The 21,820-nt window shown below is 48.3% G+C and overlaps 2 protein-coding genes across 15 annotated transcripts in view; one reads left to right on the plus strand and one right to left on the minus strand.

Annotated features, from left to right (window-relative positions):
- Positions 1-21,820, plus strand: part of KIAA0586 (KIAA0586 ortholog) — a 389,421-nt gene that overhangs the window by 326,736 nt on the left and 40,865 nt on the right. For 13 of the 14 annotated variants that reach the window (XR_015059775.1, XR_015059776.1, XR_015059777.1 and 10 more), the window contains 2 exons: positions 5,060-5,304; positions 8,543-8,619. Coding sequence is in view for 11 of the 14 variants with exons in the window: in XM_085887220.1 (XP_085743346.1) it covers positions 5,060-5,304; positions 8,543-8,619 (322 nt within the window). In the remaining 3 variants the exon portion in view is untranslated. Of the gene's footprint in view, positions 1-5,059; positions 5,305-8,542; positions 8,620-21,669; positions 21,801-21,820 lie in introns of all 14 variants that reach the window. The other variant, XM_085887222.1, reaches the window with a different exon arrangement.
- The window catches only part of LOC147022546 (uncharacterized), a 28,298-nt gene continuing 12,254 nt past the window's right edge, over positions 5,777-21,820 (minus strand). The window contains exon 2 of the mRNA XM_085887225.1: positions 5,777-7,470. Coding sequence (XP_085743351.1) covers positions 6,053-7,465 — 1,413 coding nt within the window. The 5' untranslated portion in view covers positions 7,466-7,470 and the 3' untranslated portion in view covers positions 5,777-6,052. The remainder of the gene's footprint in view (positions 7,471-21,820) is intronic.

The following is a 21,820-nucleotide window of genomic DNA, read 5'->3' on the forward strand; positions in this document are numbered from 1 at the left end:
CAAAACAACATGTACATAAAACGATAAAATAACAGTTTGTTTTGTAAATTATAATTACCAGCAGAGTACCCGCCGACGGGCGATCTTGCTCCAAGCATGCATCACGTTGTTCTGACGCATACCTTTATTTGGGCGGTGTATAGGTAACTGTCAGCTCTGTATAAGAAAAGTAAAAAAAAAACCTGGGTTACATGTGAATAAATGTGAATTTAATTGTTTCTGATAAATAAAGATTCCATGCATTGGGTCACATATCAGTATTCAATTAAAACAAGTTTACCTAAATTAAGATTGTACAAATCATGAACTTTCAGAATCTTATTTCTGAGAAATATCGCATCAGTATGAGAGCGAAAACCAGGATCCTTTCGATAACTCACGGACTGATGATTCTGTGTTTGTTTCTGTGTTTGTTTGAGAGTTTGTTTGAGTGTTTGTGACGCTGCTCCTCCGACAGTTCTGGGCTGATGACATCCAGACTTGCTTTAAAGGATCAGCGTGACCCCAATTAATGTATAGGGGTGTTTTTATCTTTGCCGGTGGTCATGGGGGTAGGGAAGGGACACATTGCCTGGTGTTGGCTTCATGGTGGGGGTGGTGGGCTTGGGATCCTCGGGTCCCGAGTTCAAATCATGCTCAGCCATTGAATTAATACCAGGTGGGGTTCATTCATCCTGTCATCCTTTTGAGGTCGGCAAAATGAGTACCAGCTTGCTGTGATCATTGAGCCATTCGAGTATTCTGACTCGGAGTGGCGACCCGTCCAGGATTGTGCCCAATAGCCCAGGATACTGCTTCGGCAGCACAGACGCTCTGTACAGAGTATGGTCCCCATGGATGGATGGATGGATGGATGGATGGATGGAGGGACACAAGTTCTCAATGTAAATGTGTATCATGTGCGCCACCTCCAGGTGGGGGAGGGTATTACAAGTCTGCGTTATTTACAGTTCAGTATTCCTGTCACCACGTTTTCTAGTGCAGTGAGGTGTTTTGAATTATAAGCAGTCGGTATGTTTTTGCTTCCTACACGTAATCCGGGGGTTTTTTTGTTTGTTTTTTTTTGCCTGGACTGAGTTGTCCGTTGCCTATACACCACCCAAATCGAGGTATGCGTTACAAGAACGTGTTTCATGCTGGGAACTAGATCACCAATAGGGTGGGTGGGTACTCAGTACTCTGCTAGTCATTAATAATTGAAAGTGCTCGTTTTTGAAACAAAATTCTCTCCATTTGATGTGTTTCCCCAGGTTAAAATTCCATAGTTTAAGGAAGGTAAGACAAGGGTATAGTAAACGACAAGTAACACATGTACTGCGAAAACCTCTATAACTTATTAATAATACCAACATTTCGTGAGAGCAATTTTTACAGATAGTCGGTTTGTTCTTTCCATGATAAACTAGAAGGGCACTCGGTGGAGCCCATACCTCTGCCACGCAATGCAGAATCCAGTAGAGCATGTCGCGGGTCACGGCCAATAACTTTCTGAGATATTGTGCTATATATCGGTTTAGCTCTATCGCTCAATGGTGAAGAATCACTTTTAAAATTCGTGTCATCCGAATCCGTCCACAACATGTTGAGATATCCTGCAAACAAACAAACAAACAAAGAGGCAGAGAGGGGTGAAAACATAACCTCCTCCACCTTTGGTGATGGAGGTAATTACAATCAATGAACAATCCAAGAAGTTTCATCGAGTCAACTCTGTCTGAGTGTTTTTCGTTCACACTAATATGTCCAGGAAGTTTTGTAATTTAATTGCGAGATAGCAAGTAATTAGTTTTATCTCGATGAAGAGACAGTTTGTTTGCTCGTATCCAATCATTAACAAACTTGAATTCAATACTTACTGAACTGAGAAGGGTATGAGGGTCTCGGAGTGATGAGAAAATATTTGAATCGTTAGTGAACAATATAAATGACGACACATTGGATGAATTTTGAACAGCTGATGTATATGAGGACCATTTTGAGTGAGGTTTGGGCCCTTGTTTGCATGAGGTCCATTTTGAGCGAGGTTTGGGCCCTTGTTTACATGAGGTCCATATTGAGTGAGGTTTGGGCCCTTGTTTACATATGAGCTCCATTTTGAGCGAGGTTTGGGCCCTTGTTTACATATGACGTCCATTTTGAGTGAGGTTTGGGCCCTTGTTTACATATGACCTCCATTTTGAGCGAGGTTTGGGCCTTTGTTTACATGAGGTCCATTTTGAGTGAGGTTTGGGCCTTTGTTTACATGAGATCCATTTTGAGTGAGGTTTGGGCCCTTGTTTACATATGACGTCCATTTTGAGTGAGGTTTGGCCCCTTGTTTACATATGAGGTCCATTTTGAGCGAGGTTTGGCCCCTTGTTTACATATGAGGACCATTTTGAGTGAGGTTTGGGCCCTTGTTTACATGAGGTCCATTTTGAGTGAGGTTTGGGCCCTTGTTTACATAAGACGTCCATTTTGAGCGAGGTTTGGCCCCTTGTTTACATATGAGGTCCATTTTGAGCGAGGTTTGGGCCCTTGTTTACATATGACGTCCATTTTGAGCGAGGTTTGGGCCCTTGTTTACATATGACGTCCATTTTTAGCGAGGTTTGGGCCCTTGTTTACATATGAGGTCCATTTTGAGTGAGGTTTGGGCCCTTGTTTACATATGAGGTCCATTTTGAGCGAGGTTTGGTCCCTTGTTTACATATGAGGTCCATTTTGAGCGAGGTTTGACCCTTGTTTACATATGAAGTCCATTTTGAGTGAGGTTTGGGCCCTTTTTTACATATGAGGTCCATTTTGAGCGAGGTTTGGTCCCTTGTTTACATATGATGTCCATTTTGAGCGAGGTTTGGGCCCGTGTTTACATATGAGGTCCATTTTGAGCGAGGTTTGGGCCCTTGTTTACATATGACGTCCATTTTGAGTGAGGTTTGGGCCCTTGTTTACATATGACGTCCATTTTGAGCAAGGTTTGGGCCCGTGTTTACATATGAGGTCCATTTTGAGCGAGGTTTGGGCCCGTGTTTACATATGAGGTCCATTTTGAGCGAGGTTTGGGCCCGTGTTTACATATGAAGTCCATTTTGAGTGAGGTTTGGGCCCGTGTTTACATATGAGGTCCATTTTGAGTGAGGTTTGGGCCCTTGTTTACATATGACGTCCATTTTGAGCGAGGTTTGGGCCCTTGTTTACATATGACGTCCATTTTGAGTGAGGTTTGGGCCTTTGTTTACATATGAAGTCCATTTTGAGCGAGGTTTGGGCCCTTGTTTACATATGAGGTCCATTTTGAGCGAGGTTTGGGCCCTTGTTTACATATGAAGTCCATTTTGAGCGAGGTTTGGGCCCTTGTTTACATATGACGTCCATTTTGAGCGAGGTTTGGGCCCTTGTTTACATATGACGTCCATTTTGAGTGAGGTTTGGGCCCTTGTTTACATATGACGTCCATTTTGAGTGAGGTTTGGGCCCTTGTTTACATATGAAGTCCATTTTGAGTGAGGTTTGGGCCCTTGTTTACATATGAAGTCCATTTTGAGTGAGGTTTGGGCCCTTGTTTACATGAGGTCCATATTGAGTGAGGTTTGAGCCCTTGTTTACATATGACGTCCATTTTGAGTGAGGTTTGGGCCCTTGTTTACATATGACGTCCATTTTGAGCGAGGTTTGGGCCCTTGTTTACATATGACGTCCATTTTGAGTGAGGTTTGGGCCCTTGTTTACATATGATGTCCATTTTGAGTGAGGTTTGGGTCCTTGTTTACATATGAAGTCCATTTTGAGTGAGGTTTGGGCCCTTGTTTACATATGAGGTCCATTTTGAGCGAGGTTTGGGCCCTTGTGTACATATGAAGTCCATTTTGAGCGAGGTTTGGGCCCTTGTTTACATATGACGTCCATTTTGAGTGAGGTTTGGGCCCTTGTTTACATATGACGTCCATTTTGAGTGAGGTTTGGGCCCTTGTGTGCATATGAAGTCCATTTTGAGTGAGGTTTGGGCCCTTGTTTACATATGACGTCCATTTTTAGTGAGGTTTGGGCCCTTGTTTACATATGACGTCCATTTTGAGCGAGGTTTGGGCCCTTGTTTACATATGACGTCCATTTTGAGTGAGGTTTGGGCCCTTGTTTACATATGACGTCCATTTTGAGTGAGGTTTGGGCCCTTGTTTACATATGAGGTCCATTTTGAGTGAGGTTTGGGCCCTTGTTTACATATGAAGTCCATTTTGAGTGAGGTTTGGGCCCTTGTTTACATATGAAGTCCATTCTGAGTGAGGTTTGGGCCCTTGTTTACATATGAAGTCCATTTTGAGCGAGGTTTGGGCCCTTGTTTACATATGACGTCCATTTTGAGTGAGGTTTGGGCCCTTGTTTACATATGACGTCCATTTTGAGTGAGGTTTGGGCCCTTGTTTACATATGACGTCCATTTTGAGTGAGGTTTGGGCCCGTGTTTACAAGATGTGGATTAAAACTTTCTGCAACTTCAACGTAATCTTGAATACAAATACCCTTACAATGTATTTCCGGAACGGAGCGTATGTTCTGTTTTTTGATGAGACGGCCCATTGTTATTGATTACCCTCCACGTGCTTTTTCATCGTTTATATGACCAGTGAATTGCCGGCTATGATAATTGTATTTTGTCGTCGTAATAAACTTGTTCGTGCATTTTTTACGTTTATGTGAGTGTATGGTCTGTGGGAGGTTGCGGGGGGGGGGGGGTGGGTTGAGCCCCCTAAAATACGTATTTGCTCTCTTCTCCGAAACTACACACACACACACACAATTTCAATGAAACTTGACCACAACCTTCATCACCCGTGATGTCCCAAAGTTTGTTCATGACATTAAAAAAAATCATGGTCTCAGGGGTCTGCGATCTGCAGGGGGTTTGAATGACTTGCTCCTGATCCTGATCCATGTGCGCTTAAGGATGCGCGGTCATATTTTTATGATCTCGGATGCTGTATGGATTATTTTGCACGGGTTTCCTGTTGTAATTTTGCTTCTCTTTCTCTGCATGTGGTTGCAACTGTAATTGGATTGTCCTCTCGCCTTCTGTCAGGACGATGTCTGTGGCTCGGGACGAGGAGCCTCGGAGTTTAATCGCATTTCAGCCACTCGATGACCCTGACTCTCAACTGAAATCGACACCCCCGGTCTCCCCAACGCTCAGGGATCCACCGGTGGAACCTTCAACGGACTCCACCAGTGGCTCTTCGATCTCAGCGACAGAAACGGAGACTTTTGATCGACACATTTCAGATGGGGAAGTGTTGCTCAGCCCTGGGCGACTTCATGCTATGGAAGGTGCAAGTCCACTCTTGGCATTTTTAGTGTGGCTGCTGTACCCAGCGTAGCCACTCAGCTCTGTAACCTTCCTGAGTAAACTACAGGCTCATTGTGATTAAATAAGAGCTGTTATGGTTTTGGAATGAAGATAATTACATTAGTCTACTGATTTTAGCATTTTGGGTCGAAGTTTGGGTGTCAAAGCTGAATTTTTGGACAGTGACCCGAGAGACCTGTTAGATATCTCACAAGAAAGTCCCGAAGAATCCCATGGGGCGTTTTTCCAAAATTCAAGATGGCCGCCACACCGCCACTCAAATCATGAAATCGGCATAGCTCGTAAACTATTGAACATAGGATGTTGCTTTTGGTGTCTATTCCTATCTTTTCTACCCCAAATAATCCAATGAAAGCAAAATTAATCATCTCCAGTCATATCTACTTAGCACAAATCCAATATGGCATCCGCAATGATGGAAACCTTGTAATGTCTCAGTAACCGATCGATCGACTTAGAAAGGTGCTGTTTGTAATCTATACCCATGTCATGATACTAGGAATCAAATAAGTGTGCAAGTTCCACAAAAACATTTATTGATCATAAAGAAGAACAACATATATGTTAGCTACATTAAATGAGTTCCATAGGGTATAACAGTGAATATTATCACACAATGGAACTTAGCAAGTGTGAACATGATTCTTCTCCAATGAACTATGGAAGAATGTTCTTGCGTGAGATGTACAAGATGGCGTAGGAGTGCAATCAATCTACATCATGCCCCATGTCATCATCGATGCTACCCATACCGTGAAAGGTGCCATGGCCATCGAGAGACTTGACGTCGTGGTCAGCATTGTCAAAGACAAACTGAACAAATGCATCATCATTAGTAGGGAATGGGGATGAACCATAAAGAGCTGACCACTGATATCTCCTGGCCTCCTCGTATGAGCAACAGAAGCCAAAAGCATGCAACATGTTTATGAGATTCTCTGAGTCATATTTCCTGTGCATATATACACCTAGACCTATTAGCAATGGGGACAGGAAAGAACTGGGGCGTGTGGCTGATATGATAGCTTGTTCAATCGCAACGCTCTTACGCTGAGTCAGTGTTGTATTTTGGGCATGGCGACCTCGCTGAAATATGATTCTCTCAACTAGACTATGGAATGTCTGAGGAACTGCCTTTTGCAGAGAATTAAGTTGTAGAGAATGAGGGGAGGGGTACACATCACATTCACAAGGCATGGAACGGATGTCCGCAGACACTATTTCAGCGACTGTTCTAGCCATGTGCTGGTTCTCAGACTGAGGATCAGGATTCCTGTCATCGTACCAAGACTTGTTTACGATTGCACTAAAAGCTGTGCGAAATGTCAATACATTGGGTTTTCTTGCGAATGATGTAACAACCAAGCTGTCACCAAAATGCTCCTTCAGTTTATGTTCAAGATGCTTTCTGGTATATACTTCAGCCTCATCATGCATGTTCTCTTTCATTATCTCTTCCAACTCACTTATCGAAAACTGGCGCTCCGAGTTGTCTTTGAGAAAGTCACAGAGGAAGTCGAAGGCTTTCTTCTTGTCCTCAATGTGCTCTGAGCGTGGTTTCTTAGTTCGAAAGAAATTGAGACGATAGCGATTATGGTACTTGGCCTCGGCTGCGGGAAGATCTATGGTTGTGGCTACATGACACAGCACCTTTCTGCCAATTTCATCATTTCGATCTTCAGCATGTGTCTTGATCTTCTGGATGAATGGTAATGTTTCACAACTGCACACTCTATCAACGTCTTTGTTGGTACCCTTCCTCGTTCTGTTTTCATTTGCCTCCTCACCACAAATCAGACAGTCCTTGGTTATGTCAAATTTACTCGAACGCTGTTCAGTAGAACGAAGAAAGGGGGTTTCAATGTTATCACCATAGGGGCTTAGATTCTTCGTATGGGAAATGATAGTGTTCTTTCGAGTATAAACCTTCCTACAGGACACATGAACTATGAGTGGCTGGGCAGTGCTGAGATACTGGTCTCTGCCGTCTTCTCTCTGGTGACTGGCATCAACAATTGTAGACCTCGCCTTGGCCCCGACCTGCACGGTTTCTCCATCGGGTTGAAATTCAGAGGGAGATTCAGCAACAAACTCCGGGCACAGCGCACAGCGACTCGACATGGCGCCTGAAATAAAGAAATAGGTGTGAAGATTCGAAGATAATTTCAAGTCCTTGCAGAGCTCAGCAATCAATACAAATAGTTTTGCTCAAAACCTGTCTCAAAACATGTCTTATCATGTGCTATCCAAATCGCAATACGTTACTTCGTTGAAAAAAAAAAATCGAATTTCCCGCGTAGGCCTCTATTTCTGTGTGCGGAATTCCCTCCGCGATGCGGTATAAAATAAATGCATGACCGAGGTGGGACGTTGTGAAATAAATAGACCGATCGATTAATTCAGCCGACGACGGCTGCGGCGAGAAATGATGAACCCAAAGAACGGAATTCCCTATCAACAACTAGTTTCGTTTTAGGGATGCTATGTACCTCGGACCATATAGCCATCTACCTAGCTGGACGTCCTGCCAAAAGGCGAACGATGACTGCCAGTACCATGAGTACTGGACAAACATAAAGAACGGAGTTTAATGAGGGATTTTTTAATTTATTTTTTAACCGGTGAAGCTTCTTCAGTATTTGGCAATGTCCATTGTCCATCCATCCGTCTTTCCATCCATACATCCACCCGTCAAACATGAAGAAGAACAACCTTTCTAACCCACCGTGTTTAATTCTGAAGGGTCATATTATAAAGGGTAATTGTAAGTGGTAATTTTACAGGGTTCTAAAGGGTCCATTATATTGGGTTTCGTTATATTGGATCTTTAATTTTATTGATACACAATGTTGTTGTTGTTCGACAAATGCAGACATTTCAGTGTTTTAACGGTAACTTGTGAGCCAAACTTGGCTTGAACGATCAAACACAATGGAAGGAAAGGTGTTCCTTGTATCTGAGTGAATTTGGTGGATGTTTTGACTGTTCCTTTTCACCTCACAGTCCCCTCGTTCGACCGCACTTTGCTCACCCTGTTCCACAGCATCCTGCCAAATGTCAAAATGGAGTATCAAAGCAAATGATCGTGCTACAACCACTATTGCAAGGAATGTTTTATTGTTGTTGTTGTTGTTGTTGTTGTTGTTGTTCAATAAGAACAAACCAACTAACTTCACTGTTGGCTCTTCCTGGCTGTAGTTTTGACAGAGGCAGGGATTTCCATGGTGATGGGTGCAGAGAGCTTGTGCAGTACACTCCATGATACACAAGATATGGTGAGTTATGGCATTGACTTCTGAATGGAAAGTAAATAATAATCTTGCACGACTCGGGTCGTTTAATCATGGACATGTCATTTGTGAATGTATATGGACACTCGGATTATTACCTATGCTCTCAAGCAATGCGTCAAATGCAGTTTAACCAGTGAACATAACAAGTGTGGATCTTTGAAGGACATCTGACACGGTGGAGATGGGATTCTTCATCCCATGCATAGAATGTCCTATAATTCTCTCAGACATGGAACCAATCGTGTCGAGCCCACAATTGGCATTCCCATCCATCCATAGTTTGCACCTTAAATGAAAGTAACGATACCCATGGACCTGCTCACCTCACTCAACTCAACCAGTTTGCACATCGTAAGGTCCCGAAATGCACTTTTCAATGTGCCACGTCATCCTGCGCCGTGTATCAAGCACGCTCATTCAAGGAGTTGTGTGCAGGTTCTCTTTGTGGTATTCCATGGAATGCAAAGCTCGATGATCTTCGCTGGTGCTTGTTGAAAACATTGCAATGAGTCCTTGAAGTGTTTTGGCATATTATGAAGGGTTGATGCTGTGACATCGTCACATGTTCTCTTGATATTGTTGTGGTTACCAGATTCGCAAACCACCATTCAGGTCCCTTAGGTGAGGTATCTCGGTAAGTGCATGTGTAGTTAGGCCCAAACCCGTTGTCTAGTGGGAATACATGTCATTTATGCGAGCTGCGACTCTTCAGGATAGCCGTTTTTCTTTTACTATCTTTATTTTGGACCAACCGCCAGGATTACCATCACAATTACAACCACAACCACCGCTTCACCACAACCGCCACGACCTTCCCGTCACACCTCGCCACCGTAGCATCGCCACCGTTCTTGCCCCGCTGTGGGTACCGGTGTTGGACTCATGCAGAACGCGCGTCGAACAGCGTGTACAAAATCACGGATTTTGTGCTTCAAAAACGGATCAAAAACGACACACGCCCACTTTTTGCCGTCCAATCGGTGAGCGAGGGGCGAATTGGCCCCGCCCCCAGGGCGATCGATATATGCAAATTTGTGGATCAAAAAGCCTTCACGCCCACTTTTTCTCGGGCCAATGGGGAGCGAGGTGAAAGGTCAAAGGGAGGGGGTCAAAGGCGAAGTTACGGGGGGATAAAAGGACGGTGTTCGTCAGTCAGGAGAGAGTCGCAAACGAGAACGAGAAGGAGTCGGAACGAAGGAGGACGAGAACGAGAACGAGAAGGAGAACGAGAACGAGAAGGAGTCGGAACGGAGGGGACGAGTGTGGAAGTCTGGAGCCCGAAGCCTGTAGTGGCTGGAGAAGCTGAAGAGAGTCGGACGAGGGAGGGGGTGCTCGCGTCGGTGCCAGGAGCTGCACGCCCGAGGGAGGCCGGCAGCGCGACCTGGCCGAGGTGGAGACGCACACCAGGGATAATAAAGATCCTCTATACCCCGAGCATCAACAACCCCCTCCTGTTTCCCCCCGCGCTGAGATAGTGCGACCAAGGGGGCCCCTTTTTCCCACCCCTGCCAGGCACTGTCCGCGAGGCCCGCGGAGTGCGGCGCCATCGCCGCTCCGCGTCTCATCACCAGACGGGTAGGCGCGACCCGGTCTCGGCCTCAGGCCTGCCTCATTCTTGGGGGATTTCTTTTCCTTGGTTTTGGGTATGTGTTGTCGGCGCCGTCTGTGAAGTAGAATTGTATAAGTGTTGCCGTGTGCTCGGTAGTCGGTATTAGCTCTGCACTGTGTTTTCACTTTTATGTTTGCTTTTTGTGTAAATGGAATTGTGTTTTCTTTTTTTTTGTGTGCATTTGGTGGAATTGTATTTGTGTGCTTTCCGTTCGTCGCGAATAAATGTGCTTTATTGTTGAACTGTTCTCCCGCTTCGCTTCGTCTTTTCCTCCATTGAATCCTCATCTTGCTTCACGTAAAGGGTTGGTAGTGGGCTGAGTACGCCCGATAATTAATCGAACCGTCGAGGTCGACGATAACACCGCTCGGTTATTCTGATAGTACGGAACGGGTCGCTTAAGTGGCCCGTGTCCGAAGTCGACCTGCGGCGAGGTGCGATCGCCCGGTCTACCCTCCGCGTGGGTACTTAGGTAGGTCGAATTCGGCGAGCAACCCTATCCCACGCGGGGGCTGATTGGCTCGATCGCGGTGAGACCCAAAGATCCACCCGTGACTGGTTCCCGGCGTTAGTCCGAGAGGGTCACGACTGGATTGTCCGTCCGGTGGGCGACGTGCCGCGATTCGAGTTACGTGGCCGTTCGCACGCCGGCGGGCGCGAAAACCGCAACACTGGTGTCAGGTCGTGCGATACAAATTCATCGCCCTCCTCGCGGCACTGGTATCGGAGAACAGGAAAACGGGCTCTCCTGTCTCCGGCTAAATTCACGGGAATCGGTCCAGGGGTGAGAGAAGCGACCCCCGATTCCCTCCAAATTACGAGCGATTTAAATTAACCCTTCACGAGAAGCAAGATGGCGTCTCAAGGCGAGCGGGAGCCGGGGGTATTAGAAATGTATATGTGTAGTAATGTCGAATCCATGGTCCAGGATGGAATCCCCGAGCAGGAAATGTTGATTGTGCAGGAACACGGACTCGCCCAACTGAACCCAGAACCTGAGGTGGGTGCGGCAGCGGCCGCGGTGTATGACACCTCCCCCCCCCCTCTCCACCAAAACCCTTCCCCGACCCCTGCCGAAACGGCTCACCCAAGCGCACCCGACATGACCCAGCTATACACCATGCTGGCAAAAATGTATGCGGAAACGACAGCGAAGATGATTGCGAACATGAACAAGCAAATGGACGAAGTAAAAACGAAGATGGAAGCGAGTATGAAGAACGAAATGAAAGGCATGAACGAACAAATGAACGAAAAGATGGATACAAATACAAATGAAGTGAAAACGACGATGGATGCGAATACACAGCAAATGAGGGAAGAAATGAAAGAACTACGGGGTGAGACGCAGAACATGGGCCGATGCCTGCAGGCGGGCATGAAGGCCGTGACCAGGGAGCTGGGAATGGCGACTTCACGTGTGGGAGCAAACGAGCTGGGTGGGGGTGCAACGGCTGACAGGCCCGCGGTGGAGGCGGGTGAAAAAATAATTCGTGGAACGTGTTGGGCGAGGGTCGTGACGATGACCGAAAGGGAAAAATTAAATGGGGAGACCAAAACGTGTGAGACGAGACACGAGGTGACGACAACGGAAATAATAGTTGAGACAAGGGAGGTAAAGGGTGAAGAGTTGGCAGAGACACGGGAGACAGAAAAAATAGAGGGAAGACTACACGATGAAGACGGGGTAAGTGACGCACACACACACACGGAGGTAGTGGAGGATAATGGGGGTGAGCTCGCGGAGCGTGTAGGGACCCGGTGCGAGCAGCGGGATGGCCTCCTCCAGGAACGAGGGGAGGGAGTATGCCCCCTTGAGGCGAGTCACGACCAGGTGAGTTCGGTCGTGTTTTGCGAGGTTGAGGGGACGGGTGCTGTGGACGGGTGCACGGAGAGCTTGGGGGGTATAGAGGCCCCGGAGACCCTTGTGGGGACACGAATCCCCAGTGTAGTTGTCCCTGTGTGTGTGGTGCAAGGCGTGAGTGCGTCCCCGTGTGTGGAAGCGACCCCGTGTGTGATTGGTGTGGTGGCGATGGTGCCGGAGTACGTGCTTCCCAGCACGCCGTGTGTGGATGGGGCACCGTGTGTGGAAGAGGCCGTGGGTGTGAGTGAAACGGCCTGTATGAGTGAGGTACCGCGGGTGAGTGCCGCCGTGTGTGTGAGTGAGGCACCGCGGGTTAGTGCCCCCGCGTGTGTGGGTGAGGCACCGTGTGTGGATGAGGCACCGCGGTTGAGTGCCCCCGCGTGTATGAGTGGGGCACGGTGTGTGGAAGAGACCGCGTGTTTGAGTGTCGCCGTGTGTGTGAGTGAGGTACCGCGGGTGAGTGCCCCCGCGTGTGTGGATGAGGCACGGAGTGCGAGTGAGGCACCGCGGGTGAGTGCCCCCGCACGCGTGAGTGAACGGCCGTGTGCAAGGTCGCTGTGTGCAAGGGAGACCGTGTGTGTGAGAGAGCGGTACGTGAGGGAGATGTCGGTTGGCATGCGGGAGCACGCAGCCGCGTCTCCCGGTGTGAATGTGATTGAGTGGACTGTGTGCGTCGTAACACGCAGGTGTGCGTGGGTTGAATGGCGACGACGGCGACAGAGGAGAGAAAGCCGAGTAGCGGCTGTAGCTATTTCGCGGACCGTGCCGGGTTCGCCCAGCAGTGAGCACGCGGTTCGTGCTGTGCAACGCACGAGACCGCCACGTGCTCGCTTGCGAGAGTGAAGTCCCGGTCCGGAAACGCACGCGGTGGATTTGCCGATCCCGCGGACGGACAAAGTTTAGGCAGGTAAACGGATTTGGACCGGATGGGTTCTCCACGCGATCGTGTGTGTTGAGCTCCAACGGGCAAAGCACATGTGTTCGCGTGGGAAACCCCTCGAGACGTGGGGCTTGTGTTTTTTTTTTTTTATGCGCACGGTGACGTCATGGCTGCACGTGTGGTTGGAATCCGGCAGGAGTGGTATCTCTGCCGGATGGTACCGTCCAAGGAGGGACGAGGAACACGTGCAGCTGCATGACGTCACGGCCAGGTGCAAAGTGAGCGAGCTCTGAGTTGCCGCGCAGGTGCTGCGCATGGAAAAAAAAAAAAAAAAGCAAGCCTCACTTTCGGGTGTACAGGATTCCTGGGCAAGGGGTGAAAGACCCCCTTACCTGGGCACAGGATGGAAACTAGTTAGGGGGAAGGGTTAGCTTAGTTAGACCGACTTCATGGGGCAGGGGTAAGTCCTCATGGAGTCCGTGGAATGGATTAGTTAGAGGGATTGTAGCCAGATTTAGGTTGGGAAATTGATTTATGGGATTATTTTGGAGACAGTGACAGACAGTGAATGTGTAGAGGAGACGTAGTTTAGCTACGTAGTGTTAAAAGGAACGTGCTGTAGTATAAGGGACGACGTGGGAGCACGAGTTGGTTAGGGGATGCAGTTAGAAGGATGGCAGAGTTCAGTGGTGTGTGTGTTGAAGTGTTGAAGAGTTGTGAGGTGAGTACATGGTGAGTGAGTGAGGCCAGCGGGTCTGTGTGTGAGGAGCGAATGGGGAATGCATGGTGCGATGAGTGATTGGGGGGAGGAGTGACTCCCACCCAAGGGACCCCGGGGTCAGAGTAAAGTGAGTTAGCGGGGTTAGTCAAATTGAAAAATGGAGGTCGTTTTGTTGTTGGTGGGAGTGTAGGCTCGAAACCCATTTGGAGGGGTGCAGGAGCCCTGTTGACGGGCTTGGGAGCGTGGCTGCGAAAGGTGAGTATTGCTGAGTGGGTACCCCGGGCACCAGGCTAGTCGGCCGCGGTAGGCCATGGGCCCATGGGGGGCCGGGATAGCGTAGTGGGCACGGGTGCGCCTGCTTGGTGCGGGGGCCCGGGGCGCCATTAGCCGCGTGGGCAGTGTTGTGGGCACGGGTGACCCTCGGAAAGGGGCCCGGGAGGCCGGCCTGCCACGTGTGCGTTTCAGGGGAGGTGCCATGGGGGGCACTCCCCGGTGTTAGGGAGCTGGTAGGCTCGGAGGCAGTGTAGTGCCCGGGGGTGCCATAGCGGGAGATTCGGCAGAGGGTCGTGCCTGCCAAAGGGAGCCACGTGTCCCAGCCAGGAGACCGTGTGAGGGCACGGAGAGAAAATTGGGGGGCGAGGCCCGAAATTGTGAGGACACCAACACAGGCGACGGGAATCTGGGTTGTTAGAACCAATAGTTTAAGCGAGAGGCGCTTGTTGAAAGCCCCGGGGTAGTTTAACAGTTAAATGGTTAGGGTAGATTAGGAGATGTACCCCTCCGCACCATCCATCCCCTCGCTCTCGTTGTGGGCCGCTGGACCCACTTTGGTTATAGATCGCCGAACTCTGGGGAGGCCATTCTGAGGCTTCGTTGGGCCTCGACACAGGACGTTAGCTCTCCCTTGTTCCCCTCCGGGAAGGGAACGTAGGGGTTGGGAGTCGGCTAGGTGACGGAATAGGCTAGCCGAACAAAGACGATAAAGGGGGTTAGGGGACGATTTATAGTGGGGAAGTAAAAGAAAAAAAAAAATAATAATAATAAAAATAAATAAGTTGGGGCTAAATTGGGGTTTGACAAATTAAGGGAGTGGGTATGTACAGTGACAGGCAAAGGCGATAGGTTGGGAGGGAGACAGGTAGGTAGGTCCGAGCCCGCCTTCCGAGTGGCCAGCACCACCGCACTCCCTCCACCAACCTCCACTGAACGGCAAAGGCTGGCCAACTTCATCGGCTGGCCGTGTTTTTCTTCGAGGCGGAGGCCGGCCAACTTCATCGGCCAACTTCATCGGCAGCTGTTGTTTTGCTGCAAGGCCACTTCACCGGCTGGCTGTTTTTCTTCAAGGCCTGTGCCGGCCAGTTCATCTGCCGGCTGTGTTTGCCTGCAACGGCCTGGTTCTGTGGGCTGAGTTTGCCTGCAGCGGCGTTCTTCTGCGGGCTGTGTTTGCCTGCTACCTTTGCCATGCCATGCCCACTGCCCACGTTCACCAGCCCCGTTCAATTTTTGCTTTGCCCCCCCCCCCCTGTTCATTTCCATGTGCGCCAGGATCAAGGCAACAGTTTGCAAGCTGCGAGAACTGCCCTGTTGGCAGCTACAACACGGGCCTGCAGTGGCGGCCCGTGCACCGTGTTTGCGTCCATTCATTCATCCATCCATTCATCCATCCATTCGTTGTGTTCATTGCGTGTGCCACTTGAGCTGGCACGGAGACTACGTTTGTGCGGCCCATGCACCGTTGTGGTTCACTGAGTTCAGTTCAAAAGGGAAGGCCTTGGACTGCGTGTGAGCAGCCAGCCACGTTCCCTGTCACCTGCATTGTTTTGAGTCAGAGACTGCATGCGGGCAGCCTGGCTCCCTGCTAACTGCTTTCTTTTTGCAGAGTTCAATGATCCTGGGCCATGGTTTAGTGTAAAATTTGTAAGTTAAGGTTAAGATGTACTGTAAATATGAGTGCGCCCCCGGCATGTATGTCTTAGCGCCGGCAATTTTATTTAAGTCGTCCGTGTGAGTGAGTTTGTTTAGGTAGTTACGCAGCCCTCAGGTTATTTATTTTGGGGACACGAATACCATGAATGTCGCACTCAGAGATCCGTAGGTAAAGTGTACTAGGGGAAAACTACACATGATGGCACACGAAAATTTGACGACTCGGGACGAGTCTGTAAAAAGGGGAGGGGGTAGTGTTGTGGTTACCAAATTCGCAAACCACCATTCAGGTCCCTTAGGTGAGGTATCTCGGTAAGTGCATGTGTAGTTAGGCCTAAACCCGTTGTCTAGTGGGAATACATGTCATTTATGCGAGCTGCGACTCTTCAGGATAGCCGTTTTTCTTTTACTATCTTTATTTTGGACCAACCGCCAGGATTACCATCACAATTACAACCACAACCACCGCTTCACCACAACCGCCACGACCTTCCCGTCACACCTCGCCACCGTAGCATCGCCACCGTTCTTGCCCCGCTGTGGGTACCGGTGTTGGACTCATGCAGAACGCGCGTCGAACAGCGTGTACAAAATCACGAATTTTGTGCTTCAAAAACGGATCAAAAACGACACACGCCCACTTTTTGCCGTCCAATCGGTGAGCGAGGGGCGAATTGGCCCCGCCCCCAGGGCGATCGATATATGCAAATTTGTGGATCAAAAAGCCTTCACGCCCACTTTTTCTCGGGCCAATGGGGAGCGAAGTGAAAGGTCAAAGGGAGGGGGTCAAAGGCGAAGTTACGGGGGGATAAAAGGACGGTGTTCGTCAGTCAGGAGAGAGTCGCAAACGAGAACGAGAAGGAGTCGGAACGAAGGAGGACGAGAACGAGAAGGAGAACGAGAACGAGAAGGAGTCGGAACGGAGGGGACGAGTGTGGAAGTCTGGAGCCCGAAGCCTGCAGTGGCTGGAGAAGCTGAAGAGAGTCGGACGAGGGAGGGGGTGCTCGCGTCGGTGCCAGGAGCTGCACGCCCGAGGGAGGCCGGCAGCGCGACCTGGCCGAGGTGGAGACGCACACCAGGGATAATAAAGATCCTCTATACCCCGAGCATCAACAACCCCCTCCTGTTTCCCCCCGCGCTGAGATAGTGCGACCAAGGGGGCCCCTTTTTCCCACCCCTGCCAGGCACTGTCCGCGAGGCCCGCGGAGTGCGGCGCCATCGCCGCTCCGCGTCTCATCACCAGACGGGTAGGCGCGACCCGGTCTCGGCCTCAGGCCTGCCTCATTCTTGGGGGATTTCTTTTCCTTGGTTTTGGGTATGTGTTGTCGGCGCCGTCTGTGAAGTAGAATTGTATAAGTGTTGCCGTGTGCTCGGTAGTCGGTATTAGCTCTGCACTGTGTTTTCACTTTTATGTTTGCTTTTTGTGTAAATGGAATTGTGTTTTCTTTTTTTTGTGTGCATTTGGTGGAATTGTATTTGTGTGCTTTCCGTTCGTCGCGAATAAATGTGCTTTATTGTTGAACTGTTCTCCCGCTTCGCTTCGTCTTTTCCTCCATTGAACCCTCATCTTGCTTCACGTAAAGGGTTGGTAGTGGGCTGAGTACGCCCGATAATTAATCGAACCGTCGAGGTCGACGATAACACCGCTCGGTTATTCTGATAGTACGGAACGGGTCGCTTAAGTGGCCCGTGTCCGAAGTCGACCTGCGGCGAGGTGCGATCGCCCGGTCTACCCTCCGCGTGGGTACTTAGGTAGGTCGAATTTGGCGAGCAACCCTATCCCACGCGGGGGCTGATTGGCTCGATCGCGGTGAGACCCAAAGGTCCACCCGTGACTGGTTCCCGGCGTTAGTCCGAGAGGGTCACGACTGGATTGTCCGTCCGGTGGGCGACGTGCCGCGATTCGAGTTACGTGGCCGTTCGCACGCCGGCGGGCGCGAAAACCGCAACAATATAATGCAGGGTTCCTCTTCCCTTTTCTGATGGTCTCCGATTGATTGTCAGGGTTGTTCTTCCAGGTAGTTCTGCATTTCATGATGTCATTCCCCATGACTGGTTTGGCCTTGTTGAGGATGGTTGAAACAATCTTGATGGAACTGCCTGATAAATATTCCTCATTGGAACATCATGATCCCTTTTCTCAACACCATGATGCTGTGAAACTGAGCAATGATGCTGTTCCCTATCCTTCCCACTGTGTCGTTGATACTTGGTTAAGCAAACACAAATTGGCAATTCCTACAACTGGAAAAGACGGTCACATGATTTTTGGTACAATTCCACAAATTTGGAATTTTGTAATCTCTTTGTGATCATATTTGATGTCAGGACATATTTATTCATCGAAATATACGTAAAAACGAAAAACATGGTGAAGCCGTCCGTCCGTCCGTCGATGAGGCCATCTATGAAGTCGGGAAGCCATCTCACAATATGTCTATCAATTACATACTGTTTGAAGGTCAGTTTCACCCTGACTTCACACATGTATATCTATTAATTGCGTACCATTGGAATGTACCTTACGACCCTTAAGACAGCTGAGACTCCTTCGACCGAAGACCCATAAGATCCCGAGAACCCAAAATACTCCGGAGACTCAAATGTCCCTGGAGACCCAAAAGCCCCTAAGGATACAAAAGACCCCAAGGACACAAATGACCCAAAAGACCTAGTTGGCCTAAAAGACCAAGATGACCCAGAGGACCCCAAAGACCCTGAGGACCCCAAAGACCCTGAGGACCCAAAATACCCTGGGGACCCTGATGACCCAAACAACCCAGAGGACTTCAAAAGACTCAGAGGAACCAAAAGACCCAGATAACCCAAAATACCCATTAAGACACCTTTTACCTTTCAGACCCTTTTACCTTTCAGACTATTGTCAGTTCAGGCCAGATCAGATCTGTGACTTTCTGCAGGTACCATGGAGACTCGGGTGCAGTGAAAATGACTATTTTTGTAATTTTCATATTTTTGGTCTGGAATAGTTTTTAAAAGATGTAACACATAATAATAAGTGATATACTAAACTGTTATTTAATTTCTTTAATGACTTCACGTAGCCCAAGTCTCTCAAATATGACAAACGGTTAAAAAAAAAAAACGAATATGGATATTTCAGACAAAAAACTAACTCAATAAAAGTTAATCAAACAGTCATTTCCATTAGTAAATATGCAGTCAATGTCAGAAAATCACATTGTATATTCTTTCTTGGTGTTAAACGTTTGCCATCTTGTTCCTTGAGTTTTACCTATTTCTGATCAATCGTCTCTCGATGACTCGCCGCACACTAACTTTGGCGCCTTGGTTACGAGTTTGATTCCGCGCTCTACGGCTTGTGTATGGCAAGGGTAATGCTGAAAGTCCACTGATGGGATTTCAGTTTCATTTATTAATGCCCACAGTTCATCATTCGTCATGTTCCGCAATATCGGTGGTTCCGTCACGTTACACGACATCCACTCCACGATTTCCGTGTAATCCTTCGCATCAACTTTCAATTTTGGAACAACAAATTGCCGCACCGAACAATCTGTCTCATCTTTCTCTTTCCGTGCCTTCAATATTCTCCTCAGAGCCAACTCGCGTATGGGTGCTTTTTCATCTCTCACCGTACTCAGCAGAAGATTTTCGGTGTGCGCAAAGTACGCGTTTCTCTGAATTACGGGATCGATTATAATCTTCTTGTGAGCAGGCGACATGTATCGTGATTTCTCAATCATGTTAAACACATGACGAGCTCCGTCCTTGCATGATGGCTTGCTTTTGATGGCAAACCACATCGGTGCATACACACGCATGACGAACGTGGCCAAATGAACCAAGTTTCGCGATGGCTTCTCGGTTGAGACATACAGACGCAAGAGGCGATTCGCCGTTGTAAGCCATCGTGAATGGTTTAAGATTCCGGGTTTATGAAGAGATAGGTCGATTGGGCATTCACCCTTGCTCACGGCTTGGCACATCTCATCAAGGTGCTTTTGGTCTGTGCTTAGATCTTTGGGATCGATTTCCGGTAGTTCTTCATGAATGGCCTTGGACGTCTTTACGGGAAGAGTCGTGCAAGCCTGGAGGGCTTTGCCGATAGGTCCAGAAAAGCTGGTAGCTGCATAGTTGTATAATATCATTAACACAGGCAATATAAATTGCAAAAGTAGTTTCAGAGTTATCCCCCTTGAAATATTTATTTTCACGAAAGTTATTAATATTTTGAGTGAGTTGGGCTACCTGAAGTCATTGTTTTAAATGATTATAATTTTGCATGATGAGTCATTAGTGGATCCTACATCTTTTACAAACTATTCCAAAGGCATCCAGCATATTCTTATATTTCACTCCACCCGAATGGAGACCTTTACTAACCTGTTTCATGGTCACGTTGTCAGTGACGAAACCGTCTCCTCCACCAGGCCTGGCTTCCTGGTGAGGAGGGTGTATGGATATGGACACCCTGCAGGATTAAAAACAAAACCTGTCAAAGGGTGGAGGAACTCCTTGTGAACCAACGGCCATCCATATCTGGTGCCCAACTGTGTCTGCGGACGTCCTCCTGCAGTTGGGTACCTCTTCCTTGGAGGTTGGTGGCGGGATTTTCACTCCGGCCACCTTGAAACACTTCATTCCGCAAAACGCATAAAACTTCATGCAGTTTTGTGCTCTGTCTGGAACACAGGCATCATCCCAACTTACTGGGATAGGGACCTTGTTGTCACTCTCTGGAAAGGGAAGTGTCATCACCAGGACTGCAACAGCGACCGAGGGGTGACGCTGCTCTCAATGCCAGGCAAGGTCTTTGCTTGGATAATTCTTGAGAGGATGCGCTGCCATCTGCTTGAGCACCAGTGCCCAGAGCAGTCAGGCTTTACACCAAAGAGGTCAACGATTGACCGTATCCTTGCTCTTCGGGTCCTCACCGAACGCAGACGAGGGTTTCGGCAGGGGCTGCTTGTAGCCTATGTTGATCTCTGTAAAGTGTTTGATTTAGTGAATCAGGATGCCCTGTGGAGGATTTTCGGTCTTCATGGGGCGCCTCCAAAACTGATCAATCTGATGTCTGAACTCAACTCTGGTGCTGAGAGTGTTGTGAGATGTTGTGGTACCATCTCAGACTTATTTCCAGTTGTTACTGGAGTTCCTCAGGGGTGTGTACTGGCCCCCACACTTTTCAGCACTTGTATGGACTGGATTCTAGGGAGGGTGTCGGAGAGATCAAGCTGCGGTGCATCGTTTGGGAATGTCAAGATCTCTGACCTTGATTTCACAGATGATGCAGTCATCTTTGCGGAGACTCTAGATATCGTAAGGGGGACCCACGAGGTGCTGAATGAGGAGTCGGAGCTGCTGAGATTTTGGGTTTCCTGGGTCAAAACTAAGATCCAAGCTTTTAATGACATCTTGGATGCTGCTATCCTGCCGGTACCTGTTTTTGGTGAGGTTGTTGAGGTCAGCATGAGATTCCCTTACTTTGGCAGTGATATTCATGTCTCTGCATGTTGTGAGCCAGAGGACAGGAGACGTCTGCGTTGGGCTGATGGAGTCATGGATTCACTGCATCATGGGGTGTGGCGCTGTCCATACCAATGCAGGAGGATGAAAGTCCGAGTTTTTCGGTCCTTGTTGCTTAACATTAACACCATTTTGACCCCTTACACCCCACAGACAGATTAGACAGCTTTAGACCACTTGGACCTTCTTATATGCCAAATAAATTTCTTACAAATGTAATATCACCAACATTACAAATAAGTTTGTGCAAAATAAATGTTAGTATCGTGATTGGTGTAAATCATGCCAATACAGTAAATCTGTGACGTCGTTCTCTGCAACGACGTGTGGAGAGGCGAACGTCGTGAGCCGATCCATGCCAGTAAACAATAAAACAATCTGTGAATATTTTGATTGTTGAATATTTATATTTTGTTGTTGAATCACGCACATGTTCAGAACGGCATGTGAAGCTTTTGTGTTATTGTTTCATTCACGCTTTAAATAATCTTACATTTCCTTACGTTTGCACCATTTCTCAGTTTGTCTTGACTTCTGGGCCTCCTTGGCAGGGGTGTTTACCTGTCAACAGTGCCCGTGTTGTGATACCTGTGACATTCTCACCGAATGGATCCTTTTGAGGCCCTGTCCATCGAGCGATCTCATGTTTTGAGTGAGGCAGTTCGACACTCG

Source organism: Eptatretus burgeri, chromosome 7 (genome assembly GCF_056783735.1).
Source record: "Eptatretus burgeri isolate ZD-2024b chromosome 7, Ebu_testis_v1, whole genome shotgun sequence".
NCBI classification, from domain to species: domain Eukaryota; kingdom Metazoa; phylum Chordata; class Myxini; order Myxiniformes; family Myxinidae; genus Eptatretus; species Eptatretus burgeri.